General features: G+C 45.1%; 1 protein-coding gene across 1 annotated transcript in view; it reads right to left on the bottom strand.

The window, feature by feature from the left end:
* LOC118119573 (anosmin-1) overlaps nt 1-13,936 on the bottom strand; it is a 43,445-nt gene extending 29,509 nt beyond the window's left edge. Inside the window, exons 1-2 of the mRNA XM_035173638.2 lie at nt 13,648-13,936; nt 7,340-7,387 (exon numbers count right to left, since the gene is read on the bottom strand). Coding sequence (XP_035029529.1) covers nt 7,340-7,387; nt 13,648-13,839 — 240 coding nt within the window. The 5' untranslated portion in view covers nt 13,840-13,936. The remainder of the gene's footprint in view (nt 1-7,339; nt 7,388-13,647) is intronic.
* Between the last annotated feature and the right edge of the window lie 783 nt (nt 13,937-14,719).

Raw genomic sequence — 14,719 nt, 5'->3', positions numbered from 1 at the left:
GCTGAAAAGGAATCGCTTGGCAGAAAGTGAGAAGAAAAAGAGGAGGAGCAGGAGGGGCAGTGCATGAATTATACATTTACCCCACAATCAGAGGTGCCTGCCTTATTTATGAGCAAAAAAAAAAAAATACTAAAAAAGAAGCCCACACAGCTCCGCTAGAATTGTTCTTTGTCTGCTGTGGAATGCAATAGCAGTTCACTTAATACTTAATGACTCTGAAGTTTCACCCAGACACCCCACCCCAGCCCGCAAAAACGAACACACACACTGATGCCCCGTTCCCCTGAGAGCGCTCTCTCTCTCTCTCTCTCTCTCTCTCTCTCTCTCTCTCTCTCTCTCTCTCTCTCTCTCTCTCTCTCTCTCTCTCTCTCTCTCTCTCTCTCTCTCTCTCGCTCTCTCTCTCTTAGAGGTCCTCTGCCATCGAATGCCGTTGTCCTCCGCAGTGACAAAATGACTGTAACTGGATCTCCAGTTATCACCTACCTCTGGGCTCGGTTTACATTTCATGACTATTAGACTCAACAGGATGTATCCATCATGTGGGGTCAGATTGGTGATAAAGGGGCCTTTCACTGCGTGTGACGTGCCATGGGAAAGCCAAACCCTCCGCTCCCTGTAAACTCCAAAATCAGATCTGCCCCAACCCATGATTTACAGTGTTTACTCCCACACCGTCGCACTGAGTAATGCTCTGATGACAGATGCATCGGAGCAGAGATGAAAAGTTGATCGCATGATGGAGCGCTTCCTCGCTGGGAATTATATTTATTCCAACTGTCTATAAAGCTGATTTATAGCGACAATAATGAAGTCGCGTTTTCCGTGCAGACGATGAAAAATGCATTTTGTGTCGTGGCCATGCCAGTCAACTTGCAGGCAGAGCAGACGGTAAACAAGATAAAGGGAGTCGGCCCTGTCGGCCACTGACGCTGTCCCAATCTCCCCCTCATCTCCCATGCAAAGAGACCTGGAGATTCTGCCTCAATGTAGGCCAACAACACGAAAACACGACATGGCGCGGAGGGGAGGAAAGCCGTCCTAATCCCGTGCTGCAGTCACATTCCACCACTATCTCCACATGTTTATCTGAGTCTCAGAAACACTTGAAATTCACTAATCCTACTTGCCCTCTCCAGCCTCCACTAAACCGCCCCAGCTCCTCACGCCGGTGGTTACTGTCAGTTGCTTTGAATTGCAACACGTCCAGATTGAGAAATACACAGGATTTGCTTGAGGTGATGTTTGATTTCCCTTTTATGTGCATTTCAAAACGCTGCAAACAAAAGGGCTTCACAAAGAGAGGGCAAACCTGGGCAAGTAAAGAGTTTTTGGATTTACGCTACTGCTGCAGGGAATAAACCAAAAGACAAAAGCAAAGGAGGTCTGGAAAGCTTAAGTATAAATTACTCAACTGAAACACTCAGCCTCGAGAAGAGGCTAAGAGATCGGTCAATCACTGTGTCTTTGACACACATTCTGGGTTTTTCCATCGTTCTGAAATTCACACACACACACACACACACACACACACACACACACACACACACACACACACACACACACACACACACACACACACACACACACACACACACACACACACACACACACACACACACACACACACACACACACACACACACACACACACACACGATTTATCTGCAGCTTTGAGTAGCGCAGGAATAAATTGATAAGCCCACATCTACTAAGCACATCAGCTTTAAGATTCTTACATTCTAATCGGCTCTGAGTCGATATGACCGTTGCGGCGATTAGTTTGGTAACGATATATTAACGCAGACGACCAATAAAGCTACAGAATGAATTCTTGTTTCTGCACCTATCAATACGTGAGCTCGGGAAGGAAAAGGTCAAGTCAACACAACGTGTACGACGTAGTCCACGGCGCTCAGCCAATCCAAACTCAGATTGAGAATAAACACTCGGATGAAGGCAGATTGTCGGAAAGAGGATTTCACATCCGCTTTGATTACGTTAATCTTTCAAGAAAATTAAATCCCCTCTGACAGTGGGAAGATGTTAAATCTGTGAAAGGTTGATTATGTGAGAAAATGAAATAAAAAATTGTTTTAAATGGCCACTGTTTAAAAGCCCCCTATGCTCTGTGTGATCCATAAAAACACAAGTCGGTGAATGGCAATAAGTGGATTTCATCGTGACATCAGTTCAGAGAGAAGCTTTTACTGTGGAAAAAGTCTCCACTGCTGCTGCACTGCCTCTTCGCCTCCTCTCCTGTGGCCACATCTTTTTTTTTGCTGTGGGGGGTTTTCATCCTCAGCCACCCACCATGTGAATAATGAGCTCTACAGATAGCAGCCAATGAAGCGACCCCCCCTTTGGCCAATGAAACTTAACAACCATGTCCAGATCAGGTCCTTCCTGCTGGGACTGACCAGCCCTGCCTCACACTCCTCCGCCACCCACACACCCACACTGACACAAACACTCACACTGCCTCCAACTAGATAAACTAAAAGGCTCCAGCGACGTCTCGACGTGATCTCCACCACCTCAGAATTCTTCCGTATCTCATCTCGTAAGAAAATCAATCTCCAAACTGGCTTGGACTGTTTTCTCTAATTTTACACTCTGCTCGGCTTCTACGACTGACAGGCACTCCAGACGCTACCCGCCTGACAGATTGATTTCTAGTTCAACGTGCTTTGAGGTGTTGGTGCTGGTAATGTGGCTAACACGGGGAGGTGAGACGGACGTCTGGCCTCAACGTGACCAAAAGGTGCCGCTTTGAAGTCTCTCTCAAGCGCCTAACAGCCCCGGCCGTGCCCCGCCATAAACTACCGACCAGCACCCACTTTATCACGGCCTTAAAAACACACCACCTACCGCCAAAGAATAAGATGACCACACAAAGGCCTTGTAAAAACCGCACAGACACACTTTCAAAAGCTCTGAGCGAAAGTGATGTGATAGCGTAGGTGTTCTTTTTTTGTTGTTATTTAGGAATGAAGAACGAGCGGCTGCTTCTGAGTTCTGCTTTAAAAAGGTTCAGTTTACCCTAAAATAAAGTGATGGGGGGAAATTTTATTTTGCTGCGTGAAAATGTGGGGGTTGGTGGGTGTGCGGTGTGATGTGGGGGGAGGTTGACAGTGGGCTTTGAAAGACACTTTTGAATGAGACATAGTAGCATTCCTGCGATTGTTATTCAGGCAAAAAGAAAAAAAACCTCCAAAGCTTCCAACATGTGAAGACGAAGGCACATGGAATCCCCCAAAAAAAGAGCAAACACTTCTTATTCTTGTGCTGGTATGTGCAGCTCGGGGTGTGATTGGTAGGAGACGGTGCTCAAAAGAGCCACCTGGGACATGTGAGACATCTATGAAAGACATCCAGACAATGTTGCTTTGCAAAGACAAAAAAAAAAAAAAAGCTGCACACACTCTCGATAAATGAATTGCAAAGACTCAGCAGGTTCAGACGAAACGTAAAATCAACATCCCACTTCCAAAAGATGTTTCATTACAGGCTTGTGCAGCTAAGTAAAGTCACCTTTTCACTGCGAGATCATTGAGATTCATAGAGATCTGTCTCAGTGGAGGAAGAAAAAAAGTGCACTGATTTTTGTGAAAGGTCCAGGGAATTTGCTGTGATTACATAAAAAAAATATATTACACATTCTTCCTCGGAAATTCTAAGTGATGGGAACCTTCCAATGACTCACCACAGGCCCAACTACTCAGGCACGATGCACATGTCCTTCTTTCCCTTCCCCGGGAGAAGTTTAGAGTAATGAAGTGCACTGCTTTGTTGCAGGCGGGCAGTTCGCTACCTTCATTTAACCCGAGCATTTGATTTGGAGCTTGGATCACACCCTTGGGGAAAGCAAACCCTGCTAAGTATCAGCACTGCTCCGAATGTGGAAAGACCTTTGGCTGCTTCTGCAAGCTCCGCCATGCATATATGCACCAAATCTATTTTCTTTGCACCGGCAGAAAAAAAAAGAAAAGAGAGAGAACACCCTGGAGTTTTATTAAAACTTTCATGGAACACGTCCAGGCTTCTCGAGAGGGGAGCTCTTAACAGTATGAGAGACAAAATGACAATAGTTCATAGAAATGCGTGCTGTCTGTTCTCCCGGCATCTCCCTGCTGAATGGAGTTGGTCTGCGGGTCCAGTGTTATGGGATGATAATGACTCCCCGGCTCTCAAAATGCCACCTCGCTCTGCTCTGCGCTGGGGCGAGGGCAGGCAGGTTAATTACCATGACAATGGGGGACACAGAGAGCGGGGCCGACTCTGGACACTGCATACGAAATGACCGGCGTGACTTTCTCATCACAAATGGGAACAGGGGGCTTTGCTTTCCCTAAAAAAAGCAGGACAGATGGACGGGGGTCACAGGATCTTTGTCTAAATTATTAGGCAGCCCCCGCCACACATTTTCTCCAGCCCCCAGTGGCCCTTTAACGGAGCGCTGGGTGGACAGGCCTTCTGCCCTAACGCACTCCCCGGGAGCCGCTGCCTTTGTCTCTCTGTTTGACTGTGTGCTGTTCATGAAGTGAAGAGGCTAATCAGTGGCTGTGGAGACTATTCACAGGGAACCACTGTACACCATGGGCCCATTTGGTACAATTGTCCGAGTAGAGCACAATAGCGCTGTGTTTTGACACACTACACACAGGCCCCGAGTGTGCACTCGAGCGACTGATGTGAATGTGAAGTGTGGTGATGTTTGCTACCAAAATATTGACTTCTGGCTTCGAATTAAGCCTCGACATGGTGTGCCGCTCTGCATCCTGAGTGGCTGAACCAAAACCTGGGACACGATCAAATTCATTAAATTCAGAGAGCACTTGAAACTATACTTGCAATGGCAGAACAGCAAGAGCGAAGCAGTTGAACAGCAGCACAGGCATGTCATTATTCTTGACATCAAATCCAGCCTCCTTTATTTACAGGCTGCAAGTCGGATAAAGAAGTGCGCACTGACATGCTTGTTATAGCAGAGAGAACAAGAAGCCCATTAAAGAGGTTTTTGGACATTTGAGTTTCAGCCACGTTAGCTGGTTGATTATGAAAACAGTATGCTGTGCTCAGACTCACAGCCAGCGAAAGCCTTATTCAAACATAAAACTCTGCCGAATGACAGGGGGGGGCGACGAGAGCCAAGAGTCGATGTTGGCCATCACAGTGGAAAGGAGGTTTCACAGCATCATGGTGAAAACAAAGGAGGTTTGCCTTCCTGAGAGTCTTTACACTAACACTGACAGATACAGATTCATAGGAAATGTTAGGAAAGATGTTTTTATAGCTCATATTTTGTTTAAGAGACACTCAGACGATCCTGAGCTTGCATTCAACTGCATGGTGCACAACTTGGAGAGTTTAGCTCTCATTCATTGATTGTGCATTTGCACATGTAAGCACAAGGCACAATAGCTCTGTTGTATCCAGGGCAAATGCAAATAGCCAAGGAAACAATTTGAAATTCAAAAAAAGAAAAAGGTTATTTTGCAAGGCAGCTGATACTAGACACTGATTGTGATTAATAAGTACACCTATTGTGAGGCCATGCTAAGTAAGCAGTGCATTAAAAAAAAGATTCTTCCACTTTGCATTCTTCTGAATTTCAAATTAATCACCATCACTAGAATACTGTGATTTGCCCAAATTCTCAGCATGCATTCCCCAGTAATTACACCATCTGTGGACTTTTGAGAAAAGTAAATAAATATAAGAAGGGATTACATCTAATTTATCATCACCTGTGCGATAACCTACTTTTTGCCTGCTGATGTTCCATTGTGTAATCCTCATTTTATCTCCCTATCTGGTGTAATTTTTCCTTGTATAGCACTTTGTTAAGAAAAGTGCTTGATAAATAAAGTTTACTATAAGGCCTGTAAGAGTACATATATATATTTTCGGAACTTTTTGTGAGCGCAAAACTCAATCTGACACTCGAATGCAGTGCAAACCCGGCTGCTGCATGGTATTTAGGCAGCATCTCGCTAACAATTCAGACCGGGCCAAAGCAATGACAAATAGAGAGCTGCTCAGGCCACAATTTTCCTGTTCGAAACCCCGACCAAGCCAGAGAGAAAACTAACCAAGCCCAACCTGAACCCAACAGCCATTCTGTATTTCTGTCCAAACCCGACCAGAGTCCATAGTTTTCCCCCCAAAGTGTAGTGTAAAAAAAATCCAGTAGAAAGCCGTGCCACTGAACCTGAAAGAAAAAGGTTTTCTACGAACCCAGCCACAGGTCGGGTATCCACACCCTAAAAACAAATGGGTCTTTTTTTAAGATAAATGTAACTGAGCCTTGAATTCATTTTTTATTAACTTTTTAAAAATGCACTTCTTTAGTAGGTTGCAGCCTGTTGCAGCAGTGTTACATACTTTAAGAATCACAACTATTGTCTGCTAGGTACAAAGCTAGTGTTTAATTCTGAAACAAGAAGCAGTTTAATGGTTTTTATTTCTTAGATTCTCTGTGCCGAAAACACACCCAACCATGAGCTCGAAACCGAGGTACGTACCAAACTGTATGTTTTGTGAACCATTACACCCCTAGAATATTATTATTGCTTCCTGTATTTTATTTTAGCACATGTTGATGGCATAAAGAAAAAACAACAGCCACTGACCCGTCGTCATGTGGATGTGAGTTGTCCTATTTTAAGTCCTCACTGGCTAACAACATTGACTCCTGGTTCCACAGTGTGTCAGTGAGGAGTTGAGAGCCTCTGACAGCTAAGGAGAGCATTGTTCACATGGCTGCTGGGACCGGGCTCTACTGGCCCATCACCCCTCTTATTTCAGCTCCATAGCGTTCTCTGTCTACAGTCCATACTGCACATCTCCGAGAGGCCTTGTCAACAGCTCCAGGAGAGTCTGACGGAACATGTCAGCGCCATCTTTTCAGAAGGGCTGTCAACACCAGCTCTGTATCGCCCTTCTTTGGGACAGAGCACGAATCTCAAACAAGCGCCGCAGGAGGCGTTCCACAACGCATTCAGCTGAAATTCAAAATGACAAATCTATGAAAAACAGTCATGCTCCGCGTTTATAAATTCACAGGCACGTAATCCTCCTTAGATCTTCTTCGCTCGGTTTAATTATAAGCATTAACAGGAGAAAATGATTAAGAGCGAGAGCAGAAGTTAGGACAGAGCTGAGGAGACAAGAGTTTTTCTCAGTGTAGTCTATGTTAATACAGCTCTCAAAGTGATTGCTGCAGGCATGACAAAACTAGTCCTGCCGTGACTCGTGCGCTTTATGTTGTATTATCCTGTAATAATGAGGCACGTATGTGGCATGAGTCTCTTTCATGAAAGAAGTGAAACCACACTACCTTGGAGCACTGCTTGTGATTCTGGCACCACACCAAGGACCCATTATTCTGTAGGAGAAAAGGAAAAAAAAAAACACAATCAATCATCAGAGATATTGTTGAAAATACGTTTGCAATTCATCACACGCACATGTAGCTTTCACCTCCTCCCCTCCCATCAAAATACTGCTTTCTTTAAATCACAGCCTTCTTTATTAACAATAACGCTAACAGCAGACAAATTTCAAAGACGGACCTCAGAGTCAGCTTTACGTGCTGAGTGCATGTAACCTAAGCAGGGAAGTGGGGTCAGCAGCGCCGGGGCCGGGGCAAACCTCCGGTCAGTATCAGCGGAGCGAGGTGACCTCAGCTTTTCTGAGGACCTGTTTGATCTCTCAACAGACATCCCTGAGGGTCATTGAGGTGGGAACTGATGTCAGCACTCCTGTGTAGACTGCAGATACCGCCAATTTCCTCTAATTGCCGTGGAAGTGCCACCTCGGTCACTCCAAAGAGGCACACATTTGGCCCTAATAGCGCCGTGTTTTTAAAAGTCGTCTATGTGTAAATATGGAGTGGTCCGGCGGAGGACCAGTAAATGGCTCGTTGCAAGTGGTCATTTCCTGAAATCCATCAGGGCGAAGAATTATTGTCATCATTATGTTGTCACTCTCTGCAAACAAATTGGATGGCAAGTGCAAGGCTAGTACCGCAGAGTGAATGAGCAGCTCATTGATATGAAAGAGGCAGAATGTTTAAATGTGCTGCATATCAGAAAATGGGGGCATTTAGGTCAAGGTTTGAAATGTGAAATATTAATAATTTTTTTGGGCCACTTGCAGGAAATAAGCTGCTTTCAGATGTGTATTGAAGATCAGTTGCTCTAGACATTTTTCAGAAGTTGTAAAGAAGTCTGCGTGGGCCCATGTGAGAATACAGCTGGAAAATGTCCGGAAAATTCTCAGTGAGTGAGTGGATGTGTTGATGGCGTTTCTAACACGCGACAGATGCAAAAACCTGGAAGAATACAAATATCTGAGGATGAAAAAGAGGCATCATATTGTAGAAGACAGTGACAAAAATGTCTTATAACTTATAAAGAGACTTGGTCGGAATTTATACGTCATTCCCTCCTCCTGCGTACTCTACCCAGGCACCTTTCATCACTCGCTTGAATATTCTGAAATTGTTCCTGTTGTAAATGCGTCTGACCCGGACAATCTCTATCTGCGTCCTTGATATGCGTAAATGAAAATTTTGCGTATATTTTCTGGAGTTCACGTCTGAAACAGCTGTAGAATCACACGTACTGACATACCCTGAAGATAACGTGCAAAGCAACATTTGCATGCGTTTGGAGTCTGGGTCTTAGCCACTTGATGCATGACAGTGGTGGGAGGGAACCAAAACAATACGGCTGTGGGTTGTCAAACCAAAACAATGAGCCAAAAGAAGCAAAAACGTTGGGTACAGCGGAGGGCCACTGGGTTGGGTGGGTTCACCACCACAGCTGACAACTGTGACAACAAATGCAAATATTCTCAGCGGCGGCTCTTGAAGTTAGAGTGACATTTAAAAGGAATCCATTCCAGTCGGTGGCTTAGATCTGAGTTTCACTATTTGGGATGTTTTCATTGCTTCTATATGAAAGCTGTGAAGCTCTAGGATACGGCCAAACTTTTGGGGTCTGCAGGCAAAAAAAAAAAAAAGTCTGTTTAAGTTCAATGTCAAGTTCAAAGCCTTTTTCCCACAATGTAATCCAGAAGAAATTTCCCATGAGACCTTAGGAGAGAACTTATCATTAAAGGGTTTAATTTGACATCCAGTACCAGTAAGTGCTGTGCTTTTAGTGTCAAGGATAATGGTCAAATGGCTTCAAAGCAATCCGTGATTGTATGGTCATGTCTTCAGAGAATCCCTTTTGCTAAAAAACTGCAGATAAGGATGAAAAATATACGAGTTGCTATGGAGACGAGGAGTATTTTGTCTGATTTTGTGAACAAGTGATGTGGAACTGAGCAGCAACTTTCCCGTGGAGTTTAGTGGGCATCAGCAGGTTTTTCTGTCCTTTTTGTGTGAAATACAACACCTTCCCTCTGGTTGGCTGCGTGCACACTGATTAAAATATGAATTATTACATCATTCCGTGCTGTATCGCATGATTAAAATCCTTGTAGAGTTCGGTAACTTATGATAAATGATCAATACAACCAAGGGAAAAAAAACCATTTGTGACACCTCGTAAATAAAAACTGCACTGGCAGTCAATACCTTGGGATAATTTACACAGATTGCCACAACTCAAGACTCATGTCCTAAATCATCAATCTGGTTTTTGACACCTCTCTTCGCCCATCCATCAGTGGCGACAGGCTCCCGATCCACAGAGGAGCTAATTTTGCTGTGTGACAGCATCCATGTAGCAGAGAAGCTCAGCAGGATGTTGCCCCAGCTGTCCAAGCCTGACCCCACCATGTCAGGGACCAACGGGGGAATAATTATAGGTCAGGACTTCATCCCTCTGACTCACTATGACATTCCTCTGCAGTATGAACATTATGCAGTGCTGAGGACTGTCAAGGACTCCGGTGAGTGAATGCGTTCCAGATATCCTCCTGTGTGGCTGGGGTCGAGGAGGGGAGGCCTCAGACAGTGGTCTCTGCGAATGAATGCGCTGCCAACCCGCTGCTTTGTTCGTGACACCGGTGGAGTCGTGTAAACAGGAGATTTATCACAGGAGGTACATTTCGGTTGTTGTCAGCTGAAAAGTCGGAGCAGGTGGCCAGGGGCGTGTTGTATTGTCTAGACAACTGAGGAGAACATGGACAAAACCCCTTTTATCTGTGAGGATAGAGTTCCACCTTTTGTAAATGGAAATCTTTCGCTTCCTGGGAGTCTCTCTCTCTCTCTCTCCTTTGGATTAAATGGATCTCAGTTTACATTGCTGAAGTGTTTTGGAGTTCCACTTAATCCCACCCATTTGTTTTCCTATGCCACACAACTGGAAAATGCCGCCAGTCTTTGAGACCTTGTACATTTCTGGCCAGGTTAACAGGAGACAGGACTTCAAAGGGACAGACTGGTGTCTATGCGCGTCCTTTGACGGCTCAGGGATCCTCGGGCAACACCAAAATAACTTCTCCTCCAGGGCACATGCAGCAGTAAAATAAAGGGCCTCAAGATTTAGGCTTTGACTGTAGTGGGTTTGAGGGTTTGTGGTCATTGTGCTCATCAATTATTCACTTTATATGAATTATTTGACAGGGGCTCTGAAAAAGAGCTAATGAGTTCAGCGCACATCCAATGGTGACATAAAAGAGGGGTTTTCAGAAATCCAAAACAACCCCGGCGTAAACTTGTCTCCACTTAGGAATGAGGGCTGTTTGTCAAATGAGGTAGCCGAGAGGGTGTAGCGGCACTGGGGGCTGAGATTTACAGACGGGACTGTCACGTCGAGCGTTTACAGAGAGGTAAGGCCAAGCTACATAGACCCCTATTCATCCGCTGTCTTCACTAATGAAAAACTCCACACATGAGACACGCACTGGCTGAGGCTTGATTCCACCACGGGTTATTTAATATCAAAAGGCGAAAACAAGGGGGACACGGAAAAACTACTTTCCAATGTTTTTCCTTCCCCTCGCCTGCAACACAAATCTCTCAAGTAAGATGCTTAGGTTTTACGGCGCAGCACATTAGAAATGAATGACCGAATTTAAAACGTTAGGATTTTTATTGCCTTGAACGTAATAACAAGACCTCATGGACACACCTTGCTTTTGGCTTCAAGGGTCCCACACATAAATAATCCACTACAAGGCTGATGCTTTCAGAATACATAATTGCACGCCGCTCCCAGCTCGCTCTTAATATTGTTGAGTGTCCGAGGCTAATATTTATGGTTGGGTGTTCCCCTCTGTCTATTATACTAGGGTGACAAGTTCCCCAAAAGTGGTGTAAAATGTCAATAAATCTGTATTTGGAAATACTATTACATCAATAAATCCAGAGGAGCTGTAAATCTGACAACCAACGGACTACCCATGTGTTTCCCAAGTCCCCGGCCCCACATTTGTTTCCATTTCACACTAATTCATAATTGCTACAATTAAAACAAAGTCTCTGATTTGTCCTCTGATTCAGACAAATTAAAAAAAAAGGAAAGACGTGGGTGTCCATAACATCTGCAAGTGCTAAATCCTCCAAGTATCATTCCAGTATTCACACAGTGATCAAATTAGAGCCTGATATGAAAAACAGAGCTTTGAATTCCAGCTGCAAAATGTGTTATCGTCTCTTGTACCATGATCAACACGAGTAGTCGTAATATAGATTACTAGATATCGAGCAGATAAAGTGAGATATTGAGAAACAGTAGGCAAAATTCACAGCTTTGACATGCAGCCCAGTCTTTTCACTTCCATTAAAGAGGAAAGTGTTGGATGTCTCGGTTTCCCTGTCGGGTATTAAATGTCCCCTGAAGGATCTCCGAGCTGAATTAAAAGGTCTGTCGTCTCAATCACTGGAGTGGAGTTCGGGCGGTTGCCTATCGACCCCCCCCCTCGCTGTAACGAGATCTGGCAGAGGTGGCGGATCCACCTGTAGGGCTGTGCTGACTGAGCATGCGCTGCCGTTGTTGCAACAGTACATTAGAGCTCATCACATTTAACACGAGTGGCGGAGCCAGCATTTAGCAGGAAGGTGACCTCGGCGGAGCAGCGTCGGGAGCTTCGGCGTGCATCCCCTGCATGCCTATGAGGTGTGATGCTGGCATTTATTGGCAGGGCCAGGGGGTAGAGGGCAGGGGCGGTGGGGGGAAGGAGAGCCATATGTTTTTGCAGCTGACCAGACCCCCCATTTTCACTTGAAAGGGCTGTTGAGAACACAGTGCATAAGATAGCCCCAGCAGATTATCAACCATTGCCTTCTATTCTTAGACCCACAAGCTTGAGCGACCTTGCTTATCACTTACCAGAAAAATGCCCCTCTCTTTAGACAAATACCTCCCGCTCATTTTCCCCACAAGACCGCCTCAGACCCCGAGGCTCTGCAGCCAATTATATCGACTATTAGCCCTTCATTAGACTCGAGACGTCCATCACTTACTCCACTCCTCAATCGGTCGATGACTAATCTAATTCCCAAACTTTGCATACCAGGGCAGTGATACATTTTTGGAATCCTTTAAAAAAAAAATCCAAAACACTACCTGCCAAGTTGAGCTTTAAGGAGCACTGGTTTCCATCTGTGCCCTTGCAGCACTCCCTAGTTTACTGTCCCACTGGGATGTTAATTACAATTAACCGTATTCATCCCTCACCCACTGTGTATTACCCCTAAATAAAATTGCAAGAATTGACCGCAGTGGGTCCCTGTGTTCTATGGATGGACCCGCACTAGATCAATAAGTGCTTTCAAAGTAAAGTTAATTGGGAACAAAGGAAACAAGAAATGCACTGTGTACATTCATCAGACTTAATTACAAATTCACCTTGCTCCACAGTGTTTCCTGACAATTAGGGATTCATTAATGCACCTTAAGAAAGAGGAGCTTTGCAAATGCAAATGAGCTGGAGTACAAAAGGCGGTCAGCACATAGATAGCTGGTAGAAAAAAAAAAAGAATAAAAAAAGAAAAAGCAAAAGAGGAGAAGGATCAGGGACCAGTCCCCCTTTTCTCTGGAGTCCTGGGAGAGAACAGTGTGTCCAGTGGAGGGTGAAAAACAACTTCTGACACCACACACAGCAAATCATCCAGAGAAAACAAGCTCATTTAACGCAGCTTCTAACGACATGCTGAGTGAGGGGGGATGCTAGTGTAAAATTCAATGAGAGACACCTTGAAAAGAAGTGGGCAACGGAGACATGTGAGAGAAGTTAACTCCATCACATTGGTGCAGATAGAAACTGTTCTCAAATCTCGCTGCAATGAATGGAAACTGTGTCCAATGGAAGTCACCTCTCAGAAATACTGCAGTGGTAATTAGATAATGAGATATCTATACATACATTTAGTGTATTTCTATGGATGTACACATATGTGGCAAGTTCTCATGCCACTCACATCTTCATACAGATGCTCAACATCTGCAACCGGTGTTTCATTTAGGAGACGCAGATGATACCCTGACAGTAAAAACGCAACTGAGAAAGTCTCCCAGCAGCATTGAGTGACCTGCTCCCTCCCAATGCGCTCAGGAGGAACAGGTTCGACTCTGTGTTGGTGGAGCTGAGCACCGACTGGCACCACGTTTTTGCTTTATTTACGCATGGAGCCCGTCACATCAGCAGGTTTACAGTGTGTGTGTCTCTGCGGCCACATGCTCGTACCTGGGAGTGCTTGAAGAAGGCAGAGATGCGGGTGATGTGCAGACTCAGGCACCTCGAGGCGCATCTCGCTCGGTAAACGCTGCCGGTGAAGAAGGAGTCGTCCTGCTTCCTCGCGCACACGCTCCCGGGGCTCGTCAGCGCAGTAATCCACACGCACAGGGCCACGCACGCGTTCAGGCTCCTGCAAAACATGGTCCAGCCGTTCGCGTGTTTTAATCCCTCCACGGGTCGGACACTTCTGCGCGCGGGGCTCCGGCGGAGAAACTAAAGAAACTTCAATTATACGCCGGGGGAGGAGTCAAGAGGGGCTCATGCCGCCTGGTGATTGGACGCCGCCGCGGTGACTGACAGACGCAGGTAGAAGCGCTGCAGCAGAGTCCAGCTGAGCGGTGCATGAAGCAAGAAGAGGCTGCATGAATGGGAATCATTGTAATCCCACACTGTAACATCTTCAGCGCTGGGAGAGGAATGGCTTGAAGGATGAATAGAAAGCAGACTATTGGTTGACGCATTTGCACGCAAACTCATTCCAGCAGGGAAAGCTCGAGACGCGAGACACAGATCACACTATCACGATAATAATCGCGATTCTGTGATAATCGATATTTAGCGAGAGAATCATATAACGATACATAACAATGTCTGTCTAACTGAAGAAGAATTTGAATTGCCCCTCAATAGATGCAGAATTTGTGTGTTTGCTCACCGCGATTTGGTGCCAGGTTCAGAGTTTGACACAAGCCGAGATTGAAACAAATTTACCAAACAGCAAACTAAATCTTAGCTTAGTCTTTAACAAACACACTGAAACTTGTCAATGTCCACATGTGCCATCATTCTAATGTGAACTAGCCATAAACTGGCAAAAGTCAAAACTATATATATAAAACTAAATATCGATATTTTGTGCCAGCATATTGATAATCGTATTTTACAAGTCAGGACGACGATGTATCACCGTATAGATATTTTGTCCCACCTGTGTGTTAATGTGTTAATGGACAGTTTCTTTTTTTACTGGGTCCAGTGTTACCCTGAATTTAGACTCTATTCTCAGAGGTAAGTTATTCCA

Source organism: Hippoglossus stenolepis, chromosome 13 (assembly GCF_022539355.2).
Source record: "Hippoglossus stenolepis isolate QCI-W04-F060 chromosome 13, HSTE1.2, whole genome shotgun sequence".
Taxonomy (NCBI): Eukaryota; Metazoa; Chordata; class Actinopteri; order Pleuronectiformes; family Pleuronectidae; genus Hippoglossus; species Hippoglossus stenolepis.
This window is presented reverse-complemented; position numbering and strand designations above follow the sequence as displayed.